The 24,709-nt window shown below is 33.0% G+C and overlaps 1 protein-coding gene across 1 annotated transcript; it reads right to left on the bottom strand.

Annotated features, from left to right (window-relative positions):
• Positions 1 to 1,491: 1,491 nt before the first annotated feature.
• Positions 1,492 to 7,845, bottom strand: LOC117173499. Its single transcript, XM_033362112.1, has 4 exons — positions 7,774 to 7,845; positions 6,347 to 6,536; positions 4,811 to 4,894; positions 1,492 to 2,435 (listed from the first exon to the last, which is right to left on the bottom strand). The coding sequence occupies exons 3-4, from the start codon at positions 4,866 to 4,868 to the stop codon at positions 2,116 to 2,118; spliced, it is 378 nt and encodes a 125-aa protein (XP_033218003.1). The 5' UTR covers positions 4,869 to 4,894; positions 6,347 to 6,536; positions 7,774 to 7,845; the 3' UTR covers positions 1,492 to 2,115.
• Between the last annotated feature and the right edge of the window lie 16,864 nt (positions 7,846 to 24,709).

Below are 24,709 nucleotides of genomic sequence, written 5' to 3'. Positions count from 1 at the left end.
AAAAAGAGGTTATGAATTCTGCAATCAGAGAAATACATTATTTTTGTTTGTGCCAATGATTAATCTCGTCTCTGATGAGTTTTAAAATTAAATTTGTGTTTATTTCCGACGATTTAACTTGAAATAAAATCACTAAAATTTCCAATTTGAATAAGGAATAATGAATTACTGCACTGATAATAAAACTATATTTATACCATTAAAACTAATATTTTGTACTTGAAACTGAAACTTCTCATTTCCTTATTATTAAAATATTAAAAAATTTTAAATTCTAAATTAAAGAAAAAAATTTTTGTTTTCTGAAGTCAGAATTAATAATGTTTTTGCATGAAAAATGCATTATTTTTTCATCTGCGACTCATTAATTATAATTTAGGATCAAAAAATTACTTTGGATACATTTTTCAATCATTATTTATCGTAAATATTAAATCTGAATAATTATATAATTCAAAATTAGCGCGCTAACAGTGACTAATCGGATGGTCGGCAGGACGCAAGCGCAGTTTAAAAAGTTCCCAAGATTGGGGACACTGCTAGTTAGTAGGGTACTCTATTAGGCAGGAATATGCAATCGCCATTCTGGTTTCTAGAAAAATCGCGGGAAACCATGCAATAAGCATGTCCTAGTTTAGAATTAAAATTAAGTTCAGAATATAAGAAAAATGGTCTGCTGCAGTGCTCCGTTTTGTCAAAATTCAACCGAAGATGGATATAAATTGTACCGTTTTCCTCTAGGACAAAAAGAAAGACTTTTAAAATGGATAATAAATTGTAGACGTGACAAATGGGAACCAAATTCTAATTCAAGATTATGCAAAATAAGTACTCATATTATCACCATAACAATATAATTTAAATATTTGGGATCTGAAGCTTATGTTGATATGTAATTAAATTACCTATGAGCATTTTTTTATATATTTAAGCGAAATAAGATCCAGAAGAAAGTAAGGTTAGGAACCCACTCTTCTAGAGAATGGCGCAAGTTAACCCACGCAAATAAAAAGACGTCTGATATGCCATGTAAATAGCTATCATAATAAACATTTTGAAAGTATTGTATTATTTTTTCACCTATAGTCTATTATTATTTGTTGCTAGTTATTTAATAAATTATATGAGTACAATTTTAGCGCACGCCTGTTTATAAGCTGAGTAAACTTTAGTTTACAATCGTAATTTTTGCAAGAATTTATTTTTTGGCAAATGTGTTGGTTAAAAATCGTATAGTCTAATTTGAATATTCTATATATTATGTCACATGTAATTTTATTTATAATTTATGTGTTGGTAAAAATGCCCAAGTATAATTTTAAAATAAATAATCTATATCATGTAAATGTATTTATCATATTTTTTAGGTGCATTTTGACCAACTCAAATAACGACTTTATATCAAATGTGATCTAGAAATTAGATTTTAGAGAACTATAACTGAAAGTTATAAAATATTTGTTTTTTTTTCAATTTAATAAAAACATCTTATTTACTATATGTATGCATTTTTATATTCATTTCGAACAATACACAATTTCAAATCAATAGTTAAAATCAACGTGTTATCAATAAGTAGAATAATTTTCCATTTTTCTTTTCAATTGATCATTACATTATAAATTTTAAAAACATTCCTATTTCTAATATTATTATCTTGAAATATTACAGCTTACTTTTTCTAAATTTTGTTACTTACTACTATTTAATTAGGTTTTAGACCAAAATTCATCTATTAAAAATTCGACATCAAGTTAGCGATTTTGAATTTGGCGGGGAACCACAATGGCGGTTGCATAATTCCATCTAATATAGGACCTTACTAGTTAGAGGCGTCCGTTGCGCCAAGGTCGGTATACAAACTGTTCCAAGTCTACGCCAAACGGCTCTACAATAGGCGGCGCTGCTGCTGTGCCAAAATTATTTCCGTGTAACCACTAATCCGTATAATAATTTGCAAATAATTTTGTGTAACCAATAAAGCAATATATCCTCTTTTTCTACTATATAAAGATAAAAAAATAGAAACTAATAATAATCAACAATGATTTTCATAACTTATAGGCATAATAAATAGCTTAAAAATATATTAAAAAATATTTGCAGTCAGAAATTTCAACTATTGACGTCATGGTCGAAATGGAGTTGATATCTGAGTATGTCAGAATTAGATAAGGGGCCATAGCCGTTGTTGTACACCCTAATTTTTTCGCTGCCTATCATTAATGCACGCGCTAGTCTGATTGACCCCACCTGTTCTATTAAGCCAACAATTGCATTGTCCACAGGGTCTATGAATCCATGAACAGGTGGATTATTCTCAACTGTTACCAGTACTCTTGGTTTACCCGTCAATGAATAATGGATGTTCAAGAAAGTTGGTAGAATCCTATCGCCTTCCTTGAGAGCTGTTGTATTGTACTGCAAACTTAATTCTGCAAAAAGAAATAGAATTAGATTAATATTACCACTTGAAATACTAGACCGGGCGTCACTAGGCGGGCTGAAGACCATAAAGTTTCGCATTTTACAGAAATTATATGAACATTTAGAAAAACATTTAAATTATAAACGAAAAACGAGCATTTTTAACGAATCCCGTGTAGAAATTCAAATGGGGAACTAGTCTGGTTCCCTACCATTCGACCCCGCTTAAAGTCAAGGGCTAGTCGAGTCATCTGACTAGCCTCCGACCAGCAGCGTCACGGTAGATTAGTCGGGTTCTAGATAGGTGACCCGACTTACGCTAGCCGGGGCCTGATCGGGTACTATTAGGGGTCATATGATAATACATTCTCGTGGAATATTAACCAAACTCCCCAAAATTAGCGGAACATCCCCTAAAAGTTTGTCAAAAAACGGCGTAAAATTATTGTTAAATATATTCTCAGTGTTTTAGAATAACAAAATCATTACTCTTTTTTAGATATAACCTCATTTAATAAAACCTCGCCGAAAACTCAAACATAAGAATAACCCGACTAGAGCCCAGCTAGCTACCGAACAGAGCCTAAAGATTACTCGCACGGAAATTAGTGAACAAAAAGGCCCGACTAGCCCTTGACCAACCACCGACCAGGCCCCGACTAATTTTGACAAACAAAAAGCTCAACTAGTTCCCGATTAGTCCCCGACTGGGTACTTTGTCAAAATTAATAACCCGACTAGCCCCCGATTAGTGCCCGACTTGTATTAGGGCCTAATGGGGTTATCTCCACGCGGGATTGGGTGAATTTTTATCTATAAAAATAAATTTTTTAAACAAATAGTTGGAGCTCGCTTTTAAAAGATTCTTTTGACAAATAACTTTATTTTGATACGAAGCAGATGATATTACAGTGAAAGTGAATTCTGAACAAAAACTGTAAACCAAAAAACGGGTGAATTTTTAAACATAAAATAGTTTTTAAGTAAGAATAATTGTGAACTACATTTTTTATCACAAGGATGGATTCCGAACAGAAAATATGACTAATTATTTGTAATTGTTAAATTTTTAATTAAAAATACATTTTTAACCAAAAAGAAAGTTTTTTTGACAAAAAAGTTAAAATTTTAATAAATATATCAATTTTCATTTCAGAATATCAATTTTTATGTGAATATATTATTCTTTGACTAACAAATATTAATTTTTGACTTAACAGATATGAATATGCACAAGAAACACAATTTTTCTACCAAAAAAAAGACGAATTTGTAATCAAAATAATTTAATTCTCAACTCAGATAGATACGTTTTCAACTAAATATGTTGTCCTTTTAATGTAACACAAAAATGAGGTCAAATTATAACTGAAAGTATGTTAATTTAACTAGAATCGTTAAATTTTTTAATTAAAAATGAATTTTTAACCAAAAAAAGAAAGATTTTGTGGGAAAATTGTTCAATTTTACCAAAGAAAACAATTTTAAATGAATAACATGAACTTTTATAAATTAAATATTTGTTCAACCAACGAAAAATGAAGTTTTGACAAAGTCGTTCAATTTACAACCAAGTAATAAAATTTTTTAAAACAAAATATAGCTATGCAGCGATTCACTTGATATTTTATATTTTAAACAAACACATTTTCAATTTTAAATAGAAAAATAGTTGAATTTAAGGGAGTAGCCGGTTTTGAAATTTTCCAAAAATTGAATTTTTTTTTCTGGCGTTTCTTGGGGTCGTCGCCACGATTCCAGCCGATCTACTGGGCCAATTTCATTCAAATTTGTTTGAAAATATTCAGAAAGGACTCAGCTATCGCATAATCCTCGGTCTTTATCCTTCATTAATGTTTATTAACAATTTTATCTAGTTAATGTTTTAAAATAAGGGAGAAGAAACGAAAAATCACAAAAACTTCCACAATTAGTTTATTACTTAATATTTTTCATAATTGAGGTTCATGCTATAGCCATTAATGTGCTCTTTACGAAAAATGTTGGTTTCTGTGTTTTAGATGACGCAAAGTTGAAAAACCGTGGCGACCGTTTTTCAACATAGCGTGATCAGATCGCCCAGAAATTGGCCGGATATTGATGAAAATAAAAAATAAATTTTTCCGTTAATTAATGACATGCCTTACGACATACACAAAAGTTGTAAATGTTAAATAAAAACAAATAACAAAAAAACGTTGTTGAAAAAAAGTTCATTGAAACCTGGCTACACCCTTAAGCAAACCAGTTAATTTTTTACTAAAAACGGAAAAATTTTCATTTTCATTTTATAATTCTGATTTCAACACAAAAATTCAAATTTTAACAAAATGCATTTAAATTGAGGTTTAATTACTATATATAGCTACATTATTATATTTACCAATGAAATTGAAGTAAATTGCTAGAGTGAGGAGAGAAGCGCGAACATAGATCTGCATCTTCGTAAAATCCAATCAAAAACTTTCTGCAAGAAAAATAAAAACGAAACATAATGAAAATATCAGAAAGAAAGAATTCTTTTCTCCTAATTTAGAAAAACTTGACAAACAAACTTTCATCCCTTCCAACTCAACATTAATAAGAAAATGAGAAAGAGGGGCTCTTACAATTAAGGAAAAATTTGTAAATGAAAAAATCTCCGCTTTGACTCAATAAAAATATTATGAAGACAAAAATGGTCTCTTCTAATTTGGAAAAACTTGACAATGAAAATGCAAAATTCCAACACAATAAAAATAATTTAAAAAGTTAAAAACGAGAAAAAGTGTCTCTTTCAATTTAGAAAAAATTTCGAATTAAAACATTTTGTCGTTCAAGCCCAATAAAAGCGTGGAAAATAAAGTTTGTCCTTCTTTCAATTTTTACAAATTTAAAAATTAAAACTTTCTTCTTTTAAGCAATTTGAAAATTGTAAACATTCAACATTTTATTGACTTAACTCACGAAAAATATTAAATAGTAAAACTAAATACTAAAACTAAATATAAAACTTCATTCGATGGTTTTTTGTACATAATTTCCAGATTTCTGAAGATTGCAAAAAAAAAAATTGGCAAACTTTAGAAATATTTCGAAATGTATCAAGATAATAAGAAATACAATTTTAAAATCTGTGGCAAAACTTTCTATGGTTTTTTATATAAAAAAATTAATTTTAAGTCAATCTTCAAGAAATATTTTAGTAGGTTCAAAAGTTTTCTGATTATATCAGAAAGGAATGTTGAGAACTTTAAAAGGGTTTTCTCTTTTGAAAAATTTTGAACAAATGTAATTAGTTATTCAAATAATTCAACTTTAGATTTCTTATTATTTCGGAAAAAAATGCTAAAGTTTTTTTAAGACTTCAAAAGGTATGAAAGAGAGAAAACAGCTTTTCTTCTAGATTCTAGGCAATTTTTTAATGGTCCCTCATTTCCGAAAATTAATTTTATAAGATTTCCAAACATTTTTGATTAGTTATAAAAATGTCAAAAAAAATCTGTTATCTTCTCTTTCAAATAGAATTATAAATCCTTAAAAAAAGTTAGTCTTTAACCAAAACAGAATACTTTTCGATAAAACAAAAAATAAATTAATTAATTTGCTTAATACCTATCGAAATTCTTAAGAAGCTTCAAACTTTTTTTAAAATATTTGTAAATTTAAGTTTTGATTAGAATTTCTTTTATATTTTTGTAAACTCAGACTAATTTTGAAATTTTTTTAAAAACTTCTGAATATCTTTGAAGTATTTCGAATTTCACCTCAAATTTTTGACAGATCTTTCAAAAATAATAATATTATTTTAATATCTTTCAAATTCCTTATCAGCATTTTTTAAAATCAGTTAAAATGAGCTGAAATTGTCTCCCGTTTTCTCTTAACATTCCTTTATCAGAGTAAAAAAAAATACAGTGGAACTCTTTAATAGCCCTCCCTTGCATAGCCCTTCCGAGAATTGACGCCGCGCCGCACGTGGGTGTAACAGGTGCTGTGCGGGGTGTGCGGGATCTGCGGCTGTCACTCTGGCGAGCAGTCAGGCGTGAAAAAACAAAAGCGGAGCAGCCTATAGTGAGTTCGTTGCCACACACCTTCAGCCCCAAAATTAGCGCTATAGAAGAGGCTCACTGTAATTTGAAATTTCTATAATAATCTTAAGAAATTTTCAAATCCTTAAAAATCTGCATTTTGTTTTATAATCTTGAAAATCTTTAAAATTCTACATTCGGGTTAAAGCGTTTTGCCATCTTTTCAAATTTTTAGTATTGTTTTTTAAATTTCTTAGAAAAAATGTAAATTTCCTCTTAAACATTTTTCATTTTGACAAAAAAAAAAAAAAAAAAATTAAAAATTTCAACAGAAATCTAAAGAAAATATTGTATTCTGTTGAAACCTCTCAAATTTCTTCAAAAGCTTCCTTTTTTATTAAACCGAAAAGAAAAATTCACGAATAAAAAAATTTCTCAATAATAATATTTCGAACTAATGAAATTGCTGAATTGGAAAATATCCGATCAAAAAAATTGCTGAACTGAAATATTCCCGAATAATTAAATTTCCGAATAATAAAATGCCCGAATTATAAAATTTTCCGAATAACAAGATTCACAAAATAGCAAAATTCATAAATAATAAAATTCCTGCATACTAAAAGTTCCTAATGATAAAATTCCCTAATTGGAAAATTCATAAATACAAAAATTCTTGAGTCATAAAATTTCAGAATAATAAAATTGCCGAATTAGAAAATTTCCGAAAGATAACATTCTTGAATTATGAAAAAACCGGATCATACAATTAACCCGAAGGAAAGCTTAGAAATAATTAAATTCCTGAATACTAAAATTTCGCAATAATGAAATTCACAAATTAGAAAATTAAAGAAAAAAAAATTCCCGAATTTGGAAATTCCAATTCCAATTATAATATTCCAGGATAATAAAATGCCTGAATTATAAAATTGGCGTTCAGCCATTGTCCTGAAAGTTAATATTCTTAATTGAAAATTGAACTATGTGGATTAGAATTAACCTTATTATTAACAATTTCTTTTTTTTATGATAAAGGTGATCGTTTTTTCTTTTATGTTTGAAAATGTTTTTTTTTTCTCAAAAATTCGTATTTTCGTATTGAAAATTAATAAATATTAAAAAATATTTCAATCCTAAACTATCAATACTAACATTGAAATATTCACGAAAATTCATTATTTTTACTTGAAAATGCAATTGTTTGTTCAAAAACTCATAATTTTCTTTAAAATATTCATATCTCATTTCGATGTTTTTTTTATCGGATCCTGAAATTTGTTTTGGTTGGCTTATATTAAAATTAAAATTATTTCAATATTTAAAGAAGACGAACCTCTTAGAGTTGGAAATTTTCTTTTTTCACTTTCTGCCTTTGACTAGAAACTGAAAAAAATGTGTCTTAATATAGTGCAAAAGTGATAAAAATAATAGGAAAAGTTTCAATATCGTTGGAATTTATTCGAACATTTTTTGATTACTCATACATGTTTTAGAAGTAAAAAATTTTATTGCACATTCAATTTGAGAGATGAAAAATTTTGGAAAAAGTCGTCTGTTTTCTGCACATTATTTTTTATTGCGCGTACATTTATCAGAAGTGAACAATTTTATTGTGCAATAAAATTTTGTAGAAGGAATCGAATTATACGGTCACAGAAACCAAGAAAATTATCAAACTCACGACTTAAATAGATATTGAAAAAAAAATAAAAACCAAGTTTTTATCGCTTTACTGTTTTTTGTATTGTTAGCTGTTTTATTGCTCATCAAATTTTATTAGAAAAATGCAAGGTACAAGTTTGCAGAATTAGAAAAAATATCAACCTGCCTGAAAATGTTTTCCTAATGGGAGAAATTAAAAAAAAACCATTTTGACCATGCATACATTTTTTAGCTGTCGACGATTTTCTTTTTTTGAAATTGTATACAAAACCTTTAAACTATCCTCTTGCAGCAAGTTTAAAAATGATCATATTGATGAGTTGGAGATAGATGGGAAATTTCTGAGAAACTGATTCATACATTTCTTTGTACTTTGGGAATTAATAAAAAATATATAAATGTTCATTAAAAATATGTATTTGCGGTGAAATTAATTAAAATCCATTTAAATCACACGAGCCTAGCTTAAGAACTATTATTTTCGAAAAAATATCTGAAACGTTACCATTCTTCAAGAACCGATTTTATTTGCTATTGGTCCTTTTGAAAAATCCAAGTTTTATAGAAACGAATTTTGCGTTTTTTAAGAATATTTTTTGAAAAAGTTCTAAAAATGTCTTTTGTGGAAAATGACCTTGCATTTTAGAACAAAAGCTTAAGCAGAAAAGTTAATTACAGTAATTATGCAATTCATGAAAAGAAGAAAGAGCATGAAAAAGAAAAAGAGCTGGAAGAAGATTTGAGAAGTGTTAAGACAGAAGGAGACGTGTGGAAGATAATTAATAGGTTTAGGAAACGTAGGGTCAGGATAAGTAAGAAGATAGGGACTGACGAATGGAGAAATTTTTTTAAGGATTCATTTTAGGGGTCAGATACTCGAAAGAGAGATGAGGGGTTTAAAGAAACAGAGAGTTAGATGAAGAGGAGCTCAACGACGAGGAGATAGAGAAGCAGATAGGGAAGTTGAAAAAATCGAAGGCAACAGGGATTGACGGGGTGGAGAACGAAGAGTGGCTGTTTGGCACACAAGAGGTAAGGCAGAGGCTGGATGGGGTAGTAAAAAAAGTATGGAGAGGGAAGGGATTCCCAAGAGGGTGGAGAGAGGGATTGATCGTACCACTGTATAAGAAAGGGGATAGGGAGAGGCAGGAAAATTATAGAGGAATTACGCTTATGAATACTGCGTACAAAATATACGCGATGGTGTTAACAGATAGGCTGCGAAAGGATGTCTTGCAACACGTGGTGGATAGAGAATTAACCGAAAAGGGTGCCAAAATGTACGCGTTTTTTGTATATCTAGAGAGCGCGGGTGGTTGTGGGAGGCAATGCAGTAGAGGGGAGTGAAGAGGGGCCTGATCGAGAGGGTAAGGGAGGTATATAAGGAAACAAAAGATAAGGTGACAGGAGGGGAGGGAATCTCTGAGGGATTCTGGACGGATAGGGGGTTGAGGCAAGGGTGCCCGCTTAGCCCAACGCTTTTTGCAATTTTGATCGCGCATATGAAAAGTAAGCTAGCGGCCGGAGTCGTAGGAGGAGTTATGGTAGGAGGAGTCAGGATATGGTCAATCGCATATGCAGATGACATAGTGCAGTTGGCAAATAGCAAATAGGATTTAAAGGAGATGATAAATGGTTGAGACGTTACTTGCACAAGAATAGGCTATAGTTAAATGCGGACAAGTCGAAGGCTATGGTGTTCAGGAAAGAAGGTGGGAGAGATGGGGAAGGGGAGTGGAAGTGAAAGGGAAAAGCGGGACAGGAGGTGAAAGAGTTTGTGTACCTGGGCTTCCCGTTTCGAAGAAATGGGGGAGTGGATGGTCATATAAAAGAGAGAATGAGAAGGGAAAATGTGGTGATGAGGCAGGTGTGGGGGCTGGGGAAGAGATTGTTCGCAGATGATTTTGAAAGGTGAATAAAATTGTTTGACTCGCTAGTGATGAGTGTCTTATTTTACGGAGTGGAGGTGTGGGGTTGGAAGAAAAGTGAGGAGGTAAATAGGGTACAGGAGAGGTATGTAAAGTGGATACTAGGGTTAGCAAGGAATACGCCGAACTATATTGTCAGGAGGAAGACAGCAAGAACGAGTTTAGGGATTATAACAGGGAGTTAAGCGTGTAAATATGAGGAGAAATTTTCGAAAGAGGGGGGAAGTAAATTGGTTAGAGAGTGCTGGTTGGAGAAGGAGAATAGACATAGTGGTGCAAAGATGGACGTAAAAAGGGAAAGGTATTTTAGAATGCATGCATTGCAAAGTCAAGGTATAACGGAAATTATGCGCGGATTATGCCAAGGGAGAGAGCGCAATATTTGTATAAGAAAGGAGAGCAAAGAAGTCAGGAACTTATAGCGAGAATAAGGTGCGGGTGCATGGAGAATTATAATAGTTCCTGGCTTTCTGGAGAAAAGAGAATGTGTGAACTGCGCAAGAAGGGGGATGCAAAATTGGAGTATTGGCTAGAGGGATGTGAAGAGGTGGAAAGGAGGGGCATAAGCATGGAGGTATTGTTGCATGAAAGGGGTTATAAAAGGGCAGTAGCATGGGTGAAGGGGGAGTTGGTTAAGATAGAGAAGAAGAGAAGGCAGGAGAAAGAGGAATGGAGAAAGAAAGCTTGTAAATAGGAGAGGAAGTGGATGTAAGAGAAATGTAAATATTGTAAACAGTAGTTAAGTATTAGGTGTTGCCGCGGAGATAGAGGCTGCTAATACGAGGCATAGCGACAAAAGAGCGAAATGCGTGCGAGGCGCAGCAAGGAAGGTAAGGCTATAGGAGCGAGCGGATTAGTTATAAGGTGTGGATGGATGGTACTTTGTAAGACGTAGTTGTAAGAAAATTCTGTAAAAAATGGAAGTCTAAGCAATTCAATTTCTTTAAGGCCAGCAAGCCGAAAAATAAACGTTTATCTATCTACTTAATACTTTATCAGTCAATCAATTAGTGAATTATTTAATTAGTTCTTTTATTAATTGCATGATTACCTAAACAATTTGCTTACATATTATTTTATTATCAAAAATTAACAATAATTATTCCGTTCGCTATGATTATTTTTCCAATTCTTGGCATCTTCAGCATTAAAAAAAAATACATCGTTAAAGAAGTAAATTATGCAATAACATTTTTATACTACATAATACTAAGTATTTCATGAATTTACTAATTTTTTTTATTCATATCAAATTGCAATTTGTAGCTTTAAAATCTTCTGCAAATTTGTTCGAAATCTTTCGCATTTGATTGACATGTTTAAAAACATTTTTTTAATTTTCTACTAAAAAGTAATTTTGCAACATGAAACAGCCATTTAAAATTTCCACTCGAATATTAAGAAAATTCTTTTGTTTAACCTTGTCGGACCGTTAAAATTTTTTAATATTAAAAAATTGTTCAAGTTCATCCTGAATATATACTCATAAATATAATAAATTGTCTAAGAAATAATGCATGTACATATTCCTTAATTATTACCTCGCCGCAAATAAAAAGTCAACATAACATAGAAAATATAAAAAACGCAACTTTCTAAAATTATTTAACAAGAATATGATAAATATTAATAATAATAAATTGTTTAAACAATTTGTTTTGTCAAGTTAAAATAATCGCTACATCACTTTTATTGTAAAGTGGAAAAATGTTGAAATATTTATTTGAAAAAACATCATTTTTTAGCGTTATTCTAAGATAATATTATGATAAAAAGTAGTAAATTGTTTAAACAATGATCTCTGTTGAACATTCATCTGTTTGGTTAAAAAATAATCTGTTCAACTGAAAATTTAATTAATTCAATTTTTGGTTTAAAATTAATCATTTTTACATTCCCATCATTCATGATTGAGAAAGTATTAAAATTGTCGGAAATTTCACACCATAGGTTTTTAACTGATCTCCATGTTTTGAGAACCTTAGAAGCTGAAAATCAAGTTTTGCCGACAACGCCTTAAGTAGACAGTTTTCATGCTCATTTAATTTTATTACAAAAATTCAACGAATTTCGCCACAGAAGTTTTAAAAATGATCAAATTGATCACTTGGACAGGGATAAAAAATTTTATGGAAACAAAAATCATACGTTTTTTCACATTCTTTTTTATTAAGCGTTCATTTTTTAGAACAAAGCAGTTTTATTGTTCAATGAAATTGTATAGGAAAAAGTAAAGTATTCTGTCGCAGCTATTTTAAAAATTATCAAACTCACGACTAAAACAAGGATCGGAAATTCTTCAGAAAAAAATTAATAAATTTTATGTACATTTCAAATCATTTGAAAATATATAAATTTTTACTGCAGTTCTTATAGCGCCTGAAGAAAGTAAAAAAAAAAATGTTATTTGCGCATACATTTTTTTAATGTTAACTATTTCATTGTACATTAAATTTTATTTTAAAACACGCAAAATATTTATTCGCACAAATTTTCAAAGTTATCAAACTCATTGAAAATTGTATCCTGTTCAAATCATAATATGAGCCCTCTTTTCATTCTTTTAAATTCTCTAGCCTTTAGAGACTTTTCAAGGTTCTGATGATGATTAATTCAACATTATGCAAATCATATTTAACTTTTCAAAATGTGCACAAATTTCCATTTTTGCATGTTTGAGGTCTTAAAACGGAATAATGAAATACTTATTAGGTTCTCCGAGATCCTCTATTCAGTACTTTTTATTTTATTATTCTTGCGCTATAGAGCGCGCTTTTTTGAAATAGCAAAAATTTCAATTGAAATATTTAAAAAAAAATTATTATTATATATACACAAAATTTTATATCCATCTTCTTACTAGTTTCGAATGCAGAATGAGACTACAATGTGATTGTATTGAAAAAAAGAAATGCTTAGTAGATTATAATTTTCTTATATTTAATAAATTCTTACTAATAATTTTGTTCTTCGTTCCTTGAGTGAAAGTGTAGATTGACGTAATATTTTGGAATGTTTAGTAATAAATATTCGTGAAGAAAATTTTAATTGATATTGTTTCTATTTCAAAAAACACCCAAACTTTTTTTCAAATTTGTAAAGAAAATTTGTTTACGTATTTTGGATGAATTCAGACACGGCCTACACTGTTAACAATGTAACGATACTTATAGAGATAATTAATGAAATTCTCGAAATTCACGTAATCCATAGAATTCACGGACTTCACGGAATGTAGGAATTAATGGAATTTACGGAATCTAGGAATTCAAGGAATTTACAGCATCTAACAAATTCTGAAATTTGACAGAAATCAGATAATGTAAGGAATTTAAAGGAATGAATGAAATTCAAGAAATTTATGGACTCCTGAGGATTCATGTAATACTAAAAAACATAAAATTTACGGAATTTAAGGAATACACAGAATCCATAGAATTTACGGAATTCGTCGAATTTACGAAATTCATGGAATATATGGAATACCTGGCTACACGGAATTCATGGAATACACAGAATTCATTGAGTTCACTGAGTTAATAGACTTCTCGAGATTCTCTAAATTCATCAGATTCATGAAGTCACTGAATTTACGGAATTTAACGAATTTATGAAATTCAAGGAATACGAGGAAATAATTAAAATGATGAAATTCACGAAATGCATTAAATTTATTTTGTTAATTCTTTCAATTTCATGAATTCCGCAAATATCGTGTGAATTCCTTCAATTCCGTACATTTAATGAATACCGTAAAATCTATGAATTCAGTGAATTCCATCAATTGCGGAACATGTATGAATTTCGCGAAGTTTTGCAATTCCATTAATTTTGGTAATTCTATGAATTCCGCGAATTCTATGAATTTCGTGAATACGGCGAACTTTGTAAATTCCATAAATTGTATGACTTCTGGAGATTCCGCAAACCCAGTAAATTTCGTGAATTGCTCGAATTCTATTATTTTCGTGAATGTCATGAATTCCATGAACTTTGTGGATTCCATGAATTCCACAAATTTCTTTAATTCCTTAAATTCCGTGATTTTTTTCATTGACTTTTTGTAGCTTTATATTCAAGTAAAAAACTGAACATTTAATTGTATCCTTTGAATTACTTTAATTGGGTTATAAAGAATTAAAATTATTTCAATATGATTGATCACTTTCGTGATCATCAATAAGCTCGACTCTAAACCAAAACATTGGTCCTTTGATTACGGATGTTTATAATAAAAAAACCGATATGAAAACGCTGAAAAACGATCTTATCAAGTTTTTGCAAAAGCGTTCCACACATTCGGTGTGAAGCAAGTTCAAATTCAAGTGCAAATTCAAGTGCAAAGAGTGAATGCACCTGGAAAATAAAAGCATAGTGCATTACCCTTTGAACAAAAATGATTTTGACGATGCACAATATAAGTTAGCATATTTGAGCAGCTCGTAACCGAGCTTGTAATTATAACTATCAAGCTTTCTTTCGATGAAAGTGTCTAAGTTGAGGTTCGTTAACTAGATTAACGTGAACCGTTCAAATTTAGTGCCTATAACGTGTATAATTACTGTGAGCAGCTCGTCCAGGATCTCCTTATAAACTCTGTATTTTGTGTTACAAACCCTCGTAATTATTAAATATAAAACAATTGGTTTACGAATGAGTTACGCACACCTGTAATCAAGTAAAAGATCTGATTGTGCAATACATTTCTAACGCACGTGGATCCTAGTGACGAGCTACTGTCATCCCCCCTTTCATTTCTTTATCACCTACGAGTAGAAGGAAGTAATCGTCTGTCATGCTTCTTCGCATCTACATATGTTAGGAAGGATCTTATTGCTTCTCTCGCTTCTTCGCATTTGCAGATAGAAGGAAGGAATTCATGCTTATGTTTGACTACCCGCATTCTAAATTACAGCTCGTATTCTAATTCTACTAGCGTGAAGAACATTCGATTTTGTGCTCTTTCCCTTGTCTTGCACTTTCTGAAAACAACAAATGTTGCAAGATTGCGTTATTTAAAAACAATCTTATCTGAAGACCTTGCTCATCTCCTCAGCAACTTCCCTACTACTGCCGGCAACTTCTGTCTGTTCTTTACAGCCGGTATCTACGGAATCTGCCATATGTGACTTGACTGCACTTAAACGCCCCGCCGAAACATGGGATCATTGGTTGACCTACATTAGTGTTCAACGACTTGATCAGCATTCCCGTCGCGACTGGAAAACCTCTATCGAAGGATAAGCGGAACCATAGTCGTTTGATCAGCTCAAGATATTTCTCACGACCTTTATCAAGGCACTTGAGTCCGTGGGCCATTCAGCTGTTTTGCACCGCATAAAGTCGGAGATTTTTGCTTTAATAAAGTGTGTCGCCCCCTTCATGGTCGCCATCATACCTTCATTCTTGACCAAGAAACATCACCATGAACTGATTGACAACCGATTTCTCGTCCAGGATGTTTCACGATCAACAATTCAAGGGATGATAAAAACCCAGCAAAACTACTATTCAATTCTCATGTAGCCTCTAGTGCCTTTGGTTCAAGCGTTTTCACAACAGCACTTGTAGTTGTGAAGGGCAAGGATAGATGCCATGCACAGACACGTTGTATGATATATCCATGTTCCGAAAGCAATTTTATTTCAGAAATTTTCACACAGCGTCTTCCATTACTTCGCTGGTTCGCATTTCTCCACATCTCCGGCGTTGGAGATTATAAGTCTGGAGTATCAAAGGGTATAGTTAATTTTCTCATTATATTGCGATTGTCTTCCCACTTCAATCTAGATACAGACTCTCTGGTTATACTTAGACTCAGCAATTACACACCGTCACATCGATTCGCCCCTAAAACTTGGTCTGAAATAAATGGACTTGATCTTGCTGATCTGAAACCTAGTTCGAACTCAATTATCTATCTCCTACTTAGAGCTGAAATCTAGGCTCTCATTATACGCCTAGGCTTAATGTATCGGTCAGACAACAAACAGGTTGAACAACATACAACAATGGCTTGGATTCTTACAGGGCATCCTACTAGCTCAACGAGTGAAGTGATCATCGATAAGGATTAACGTCAAACGGTTCAATCTAAACCAGTTATCAGCATGTCATGTACAATCGAGGACGACTAATCAATTTAACTTCAACGTGTCTAGAAACAAGAGGAGGTAGTTCTACCTGCATTTGCATTACTGAGTGCCACAGATCAGTTTTGGGAACAAGAATATCAGACAAACCATTTTCGTGATTATCATGGAAGCTAAATTGTTCGCCTGCCCCTAAAGGGAGCCTTCAGTAAACTAGGAGACTCAGAATTCAAGCTGAATTACTCTTTCTCAGAGTAAATGTACCACGTCTAAATATACCACATGTATATCTACCTCAGCACGAAGTGTTCAAAGAACAAGTACTACTACAAACTTAGAGTTGTTTTTATTGGCTCACATCGAACTTCGATAGGCTCATCTATCAACGTCTACCAACACACTGTACCGAAATTGCTTTCGGAGCTCTCGGACATTTGACTTCGATGGCGAATGTTTGCCGTAGTTTTTTCAGCTGACCTAGAAAAGACATTTTTCAAATTAACATTCATTCTGACGACCATGACTGCTAACGCATTTTGTGGAGGTTCGACCCTACAAATGAGCCAATCCGTGAGTATCGGATGACCACCGTTACATTTAGACTATCCTCATTTCCTTATTTGGCGTTACGGACCATCCAGCAACCTGTCACGGACAAAGGACATCGCTGGCCTCTGGATGCCTTCATCCTTTGCTGTCATATCTATATTGACGATGTTCTGGCAGGCGCGGACGACGTGAATTTGGCCTTTACATTGCAACAGGAACTTATCAATCTATAGCAATCGGGTGGATTTCCTTTACGCTAATGGGCTTCTAGCGAGATGGCACTCGGGAAATCAGTACCTGAAGATTGGAAGGCGAGTTCTTAGTCTCGCTCATGACACAAGAGGGGTAAGTTTCAGATGGATTCGCCTATTTGAGAATTTTTGACATCTAAATACTATCAGAATTCATTCTTGGCTTGGCTATTCCAATGGTCTTCGATTGGTTATTTATCTATTTTTTTATCATTGTAAATTTATCTATTTCCAAGTTAGAGCTATGTGGGGCTCATCTGCTTTCCTGTCTTACCCTCCACACTGAGAAAGCTCTCTCATTCCAAGATGTGAGAGTTCATCTCTGGAATGACAGAACGAATGTGTTTGCATGGTTAATATATCCTTCTCGCAGTTGGGATACATTTGTCGCTAATTGTGTATCATATATTGTGACATTGTTTCAGATACTTATTTGCATCACATATCTGGGATAAAGAATCCCGCAGACTGCGCTACTCGAGGCCTCTCTGCCAAGCAGCTTGAGGCTGACTCGCTTCGATGAGTTTGCCCGGATCGGCTCTCAGAGACCAGTCTTCTTTAGTCCACCTTTGATCCAAAACTTAAAGTCGATACTGATCTGGAATGACCTATTGTCATAAACCAGACGACAGTTTCTCATCCTCATAGGTGGGATCGCTTCACTCATTGAGCCTTTTCTTCGGGAAAATTAACTTGATTGACGACATGGTGCATCCAATACATCAATTGTTTGAGAAAATGCAGAATCATCGAACACTCAGGTCATTATGCATCCCTTTCTGTATGCATCCCTTATGCATCCCTTTTGGATCCTGATAAGATACCAATACATCTTGCCATCGACGTCTCCCTTCTCATATCTGGTCGTTGACAGTTTCCACTAGCGTACGCTTCATTAGGGTACCCAGCGCACCTTATACACCTTGAGACGTCAATTTTGGATTCTTCGTAGTCGTCTAATCGCGTGCAGCGCACTCTGGCTTTTCTTTACAGTGGCGTCGATTTTTCTGGTCCAACAAGAATACGAGCAGCCCCTAGACTTAAGCAAAGATCGTATAAAGGCTACATTACGGTTTTTTGCCATTTTCCCGTACTGTATATCTGGAGTTAGTGTCTGATTATACTTCTCTTTCTTTTCTAGCCGCATATCGACGCTTTGCCTCACAACGAGACATTTGTTCCACTCTCACGAGTGAACAGGGAGGCTGCCGTCAAATCTACCAAGTATCATCTTACACGAGTGACTGGCACATTAACTCTAACTTTTAAGGAGGTCTGAACGGTATTGTCGCAGATCGAAGCATGCCTTAATTGAAGAACTCTACAAGCAATCATTAATAAACTGCGCTTACCTCAGGACATTGGCTCATTGGAAAACCACTTACGGCTGTCTCTGAACCATTGCTTATCGAGGAGCATGTTTTTGTGAATAAAAGGTGGAAAATGGTCCAGAAAATGCGGGGACATTTTTGGCCCGGATGGTCTTCAGAATACCTTCATTCACTCCAAATACTTCCTAAATGGCGTCATTGTCAGCAGTCTGTGCAGGTAGGAGATCTGAACATTTTGTACATGTAAGTGTCAGAGAAAATTAGCCAGCGTTAAAAATGGAAATCTTACGTTTTCCAAAAGTCTGAACGTCTCTGAATGGTAAGTTCACTAACCAAGTTCACCGGGTCGCGCACTAGGTAGCTTAGCACGTATTCTACAAAAACTTTTAAAAACTTTTAAATGTTTCATGAACCAAGATTACCAAAAATTAAGAGACGCAGTTTCCGGTTCACCGAATCGAGCATCAGGTAGTTTAATACGTATTGTACGAGAACTTTAAAAAAATCGTAATTGTTTAACTGCCAAAATAATAGCCTATTATAAGTTGGCAATCTGAGTGCACCGGACCAAGCACCAGGTACTTTATTAGGTATTCTACAAGAACTTCTTAAATAATTAAATTTTGTGAATAAGAAATTGATTCCAAATAGGTGAGTCGACCACCCGGATACATTCGGTCGCGCATCAGGTTGTTTAGCGCGTATCGTACGAGAAATTTTTAAGATTATATATTTTGCAAGCTGACAAAATCACTACTAATGGTAAGTCGACCACCTGGGCGCACCGGGTTACGCACCTGGTAGCTTAGCACGTATTCTATGAAAATTTTTCAAAATTCTATTTATTATTAATTATTTATTAATTATAACTGCTCGTCCTTCCTGGCACCGGATCCTTTGCTATTGTGCAATCCCTATCATCCACCTATAATTTTTGATGTCTCAAATGCGATGACCCTTTCTAATAATAATTGTCTCAACTTTAATAAGAAGGAAATTATTGATGATATGATTGACTTTTTATACATGCACTTGTACACTGCGATCAACGAGTTTGTCCCTAAATATTATCATTATACCTCAACCTACCCCCCATGGTTTTCATATGAGCTTAAAGATCTCGTGATTGCGAGGAAGATTGCGCACTCTGTATACAAGAGAACGAGATATCGGACTGACAATGAGAATTTTTCAGTTTTGAGGGCCAACCCGAAATCTTTTTCGAACTATGCTAACGAAACTAGAAATAACTCGTCGATGCCAGCAGAAATGTTTCTCGATTATTTAAGAACAGACTCTTGTGCGTAGATCGCCGAACTATTTACTACATATTCTAGATCAGTTTACAATCCTAATAACAATTGTGCCTACATTCATTCTTATGACGACGAAGTTGATCTAGATATTGTTTATGTTTCCAGAGACGAAATCAGGGCTAAACTACGTAATCTCAAACAGAATAAGGCCTGGAAAAAAGGAATAATTGTTTCTATCCATAAAGGGGGTGACAAATCTGACGTCACGAACTACAGGCCGATAACAATCCTTAATTCCATATCTGAATTGTTTGAAAGTATAATGTATGATAAAGTTTACTTTGCGTTTTCTAATTTGTTCTTTGACGAGCAGCATGGAATTAGAAAGGGTCGCTCGGTCAGTACAAATTTATGCATCTACACTCAATACTTACTGAGTGTACTGGAGAGTAGCGGGCAAGTGGATTCCGTCTACACAGATTTCTCTAAGGCTTTTGAGACAGTGGATCACTGTATCCTAATTTCCAAATGAAGAGCCTATGGTGTCTCAAGTCCAGCGAAGTCTTGGCAACGTCGGGTGTCCCCCAAGGGTCGCACATGGGTCCTTTACTCTTTTTAACTCTCATAAATGACCTAAAGCAATCTATTCAGCATAGTAAGTTCCTTTGTTACGTGGATGACCTTAAATTATATCTGAAAATTTCTTCCTTTATTTGTGCAGCTAAACTTCAAGAAGATCTTGAAAGAATTTATCTATAACATCGAGGGACAACTGTTGGACAGAGTTCACTTTGTGCGTGATCTGGGTGGCATCCTTGACGTTGCCCTGACTTACCAGGATCATATATCTATGATTGTGAATAAAGCACTTAAATCTTTAGGTTTCATTGTCAGAAACTCTAAGTTTTTTCATAATCTTCTAGTTTTTAAAACACTCTACTTCTCGTTAGTCAGACCTCATCTTGAAACGGCTTCTATTATCTGGTCACCCTTCTATACGATCCATATAATGAGAATTCAACGAGTACAGAATAGATTTCTCAGATTTGCATCTTGGCAGCTTGGTTTACATAGAAATAGATTTGACCATGACTACACTGAACTTCGAACTACTTTAAATATACCTTCAATGCAATCCCGACTTTTAACAGCAGACATGCGTTTTCTCTATAATGCAATTAATGGTCATATCGATTCTCCGCAAATTCTAGCCCTGATCTCGTTCTCTGCTCCTACCCTCTCTCTCAGAGGTTCGACCTCTACTTTTAGAGTTCCTTTTCATAGAATAGATTATGACGGAAGTAGTAATCTGACACGCATTTGTAGGGAAGCAAAACCACTGAAAAGACTTAGATTTCTTCGAATCATGTTCATCTAGGTTTAAGAACAGACTCTGAGCGTTACTCAGAGACTAAAACAATTTTTGATTACCATACGTTGACTGGCTCTAGCGCTATTTTGGTCATTAATACAACTTTTATATTTACTTTATTTTAAATGTCATATTTAGTTTCTTTTTCATATGTAATAAAGGTCGTTGCCCGTTGAATGTTTAAATAAATAAATAAATACATAAATAAAATTGAAATAGTGCCAACTGCCAAAATAACTTCCAATGACGAGTCGACGATGTGAGTGTATCAATTCGAGCACCATATACTTTATTGTGTAATCTAGAAGAACTTTTTCAAAATTTCAATTTTGTAAATAACGAAAACAATTCCATATGGTGAGTCGACGACCATGGGTTCGGTTGGCAGTATTTCGGTTGTTTGAACCAAACGTTGTTTTGTGGCAACCGAACCGGTTTGGTTATCCTGACTGAATCTCTTTGGTTGGAAGAGTTCGGTTGCGCGAACCTCACAGTTCGGTTGCGGCTAACTCCACTACGCATGCCCACTAGTCCTCTGGCCTGCGCTTGAAATTTATTAACATATATATTATAGATTTGTAGAGTATCATACCATACAAATATTAAAATTTAAAATACCGTCATGATGCGCTTCCCAAATCGTAGCGTCAGTGTTTCATAACATTTCATAGGCGTTTCGAGAAGTGAATTAAAGTGCAGTGGAATTATTTAGACAATCGAAGTTTTATAGTATGCAGAAATGGCGTGCAAGGAACTTCTTTCTAAATCGGGTATCGAAAAATACATCGAGAAACTTGAAGGTAAGAACGAATTTTTCCAAATGCTTAGAATAAAATTTAAAGGAGTGATTTTGGAGTTTTGCATTCATGGACAAATTTGTTCAGACTAAGAGACGCCAAGCTAGACAATTTTCATTTTAATTTGATCAATTTGCCTCCTTAATAAACATTTTATGTATATGTTATGTTTAGAAAGAATTATTCTAAAGGATTATTCCAAAACTATACTCTTAGTGAAAATCATATCGCATATTCAAGATATAGCGGACTGGGGTGCCAACGCTAGACCTTTTATTTTTTTCTTTCTTTCCTTTCTAGTCGCGTTTCTAAACAAAGGAGTTGTTCCCTAAATTGGGACCGTACTCCAAATTCTTAAAGGAGTATAAGCGGTGGAAGCTGGACATTTCAAATTTACCTATCTTAATATCGGATGTAAGTTTCAGGACTTTGTGACCCCGCACAAGATTAATTAAAAATTTATTTCCTTTTGCAAGCATGAGAAGGCAGACTTTCTATTCACTTTTGATAGAAATTGTTGTTAATTTTTTATTTTGATGACTTCCGCATTTTGGAGGATATGGTTAAAAACCTTTTGGAAAAAGTTCTTTCTGGTCCAAAAGTCAAAACATACCTGTTGAATTTTTGTTTGTGTGAAATATTCACTAATTAATTTTTCGTTGTGAATTCATCTTTTTTTTTAAGTTTAACTAACCCATTTGTAATTTGAAATTTATCTTTTTTACTTCGAAATTGAACTATTTGTTAGAAAATTCATGTCGTTTGTTGAAAATTCGTCTCTTGTGGTAGATAATTAATCTTCTATTCCATTTATTGTTAAGAATTCATGTTTGTAGGTTAAAAATGCATCTATTTGGTTAAACATTAAACTACTTTGATAAAAATGAAATTATTTTGTTGAAAATAAAATTTTGTTCAAAATTCAATTCTTTAGTGAAAAATTTTAGTATACTGTTGAATTTTTGGTTGTAGTTCCAGACTTGATTGATGATGGAAGTCTTGCCTCCTTTGAAATTATAAAGACAATTTTGTACAATTCTAAAGGTCAGGTTTGCTTAATTTGTTTGAAATTGGTCTCAAGCAGATGCTGTGAATATATGTATAATTCTTTATTTTTTCTAATTAGGATTCAGGATTTGTACAATTAGGACTTAGAAATAAGCTATATATACTTGCATAATCATTTTATTTTAGTATTTATTGTATAATTTCTTCAAGCCACCATCCATTTCCATAGAATGTGGGGCAGGGGGGATTAACTGATGTAATCGAACAGTTTTGTTGTAGTAACCAAACTGTCCAGTTACTGCAACCGAACCTTTCTTTGCGTGTAGTTAAGCATTTTTGCGGTCGTGCAAAAGTTTTAGGCCACCTCGAATTTTATGATTGAATAAATTCTTTTAATTTTAATTATGCTAGAGCTAAAAAATGTATATTTGAAAGGTATTTTGTTTTTGAAATTCTGTATTAAATTAGCCCAGGATAAAACCAATTGGTCTAGTTTTTAAATAGATATTGCAAAAAAGTGCAAATTTCAATATTTTCTTAAATTTTCAATAACTTCCGAAATAATCAACATTTTTCAATTTTCTTGGGCTCATTCCGAATTTCTTTTTCATCATATCACAACATCTTATGAGTATAAAAGGTAAATACTTTCTTTTTAAATTGCAGAAACTTGAAGTTGTCACAAAAAAGTTGGAGAAATTGCAACATTATTTTTAGTAGCAAAAATATTTTTGTAAAATATATGAAACACATAATAATAAAGTTTCTCTGTAATTTTCTTATAATATATATTAAATTGACTTTCATTCTGATTTTCCTATAGACAAGATGATTCAAAAACTTTCTAACTTTTTTATTACAACCTCAAGTTCTTGCAATTCGAAAAGAAAATTTTTACGATTTATATTCATAAACTGTTGTGATACGATAAAAAAATCTCTTGAATGGGCCCAAGAATATTGAAAGATGTGCACTATTTCGTAAAGTATTGAAAATTTGAGAAAACATTAAAATTTACACAATTTTTGCAATATCTATTTTAAAGATAGACAAAGTGGCTTCATTGTGGGCTTATTTCATACTTAATTTCGAAAGCAGTCATCCTTTAAAAGATAAACTTTTTAGCTTTGGTATAATTGAAATTAAGAAAATTTATTCAGTCATAAAAAAAGAGGTGGCCTAAAACTTTTGCACGGCAATGAGAACTTTGAAAGGATTTCAATTGTATCATCTTTTAAAAAGAATGCTAATCGTGAGTCGACGACCGGGTACACCGGATTGTCCACAGGTCATTCAAAACGGCATTCACAAGAACTTTTGTATATTTGGATTTTGTCAATAACCAAAATAATTGCAAAATCGTAATTCAGGTAGATATTAGCGGTTTATTTTTAGTCTTTATACCATCTGCTAGTTATTTCGGCTGCTGCTACAATGTAATTTTTGAAAATGTTCTTATAGCATATGTGCTAAGCTACCTGATGCACCATCTGGTGTACATGAATCATCGACTCACCATTTGCAATTGTTTTCGTTATTGTGAAAAATTTAAACTTTTACAAAGTTCTCGTAGAATACGGATTAAACTAGCTGGTCTTTGATTTGGTGCACCCAGATCTTCAACTCACAATTTTTAGTTATTTTGGCTGTTGGAACAATTAAAATGTGACCTTACCATTTAGAGACGTGTAGACTATTGTCAAACCTAAGATTTACATTTTTAATGCAGGCTAAGTTTCTCTAATACTTACATATTTTTAAGAATTTTCATTTGTGTTTAGTGTGTCCTAAGCATGAGAGACGGACAAGTGCAAGGCTTCCGCCACGCTAGTATTCAGCTGTGACCCATGCTTGAGCCAGATATTTCTATGTGCCTTTCCCTGCTTGAGCCATACAAACTTCTTTCACGCGAATTACGAGAGTGGATTGATAAGTTTCCGGCCTGACCAAGAAAAACAAAGTTTTTAAGAATTTTTTTTTTTTATTTCTCAACATAATCTCCTCCAAGGCTGATACATTTCTC

Source organism: Belonocnema kinseyi, chromosome 5, assembly GCF_010883055.1.
Source record: "Belonocnema kinseyi isolate 2016_QV_RU_SX_M_011 chromosome 5, B_treatae_v1, whole genome shotgun sequence".
Taxonomy (NCBI): Eukaryota; Metazoa; Arthropoda; class Insecta; order Hymenoptera; family Cynipidae; genus Belonocnema; species Belonocnema kinseyi.
This window is presented reverse-complemented; position numbering and strand designations above follow the sequence as displayed.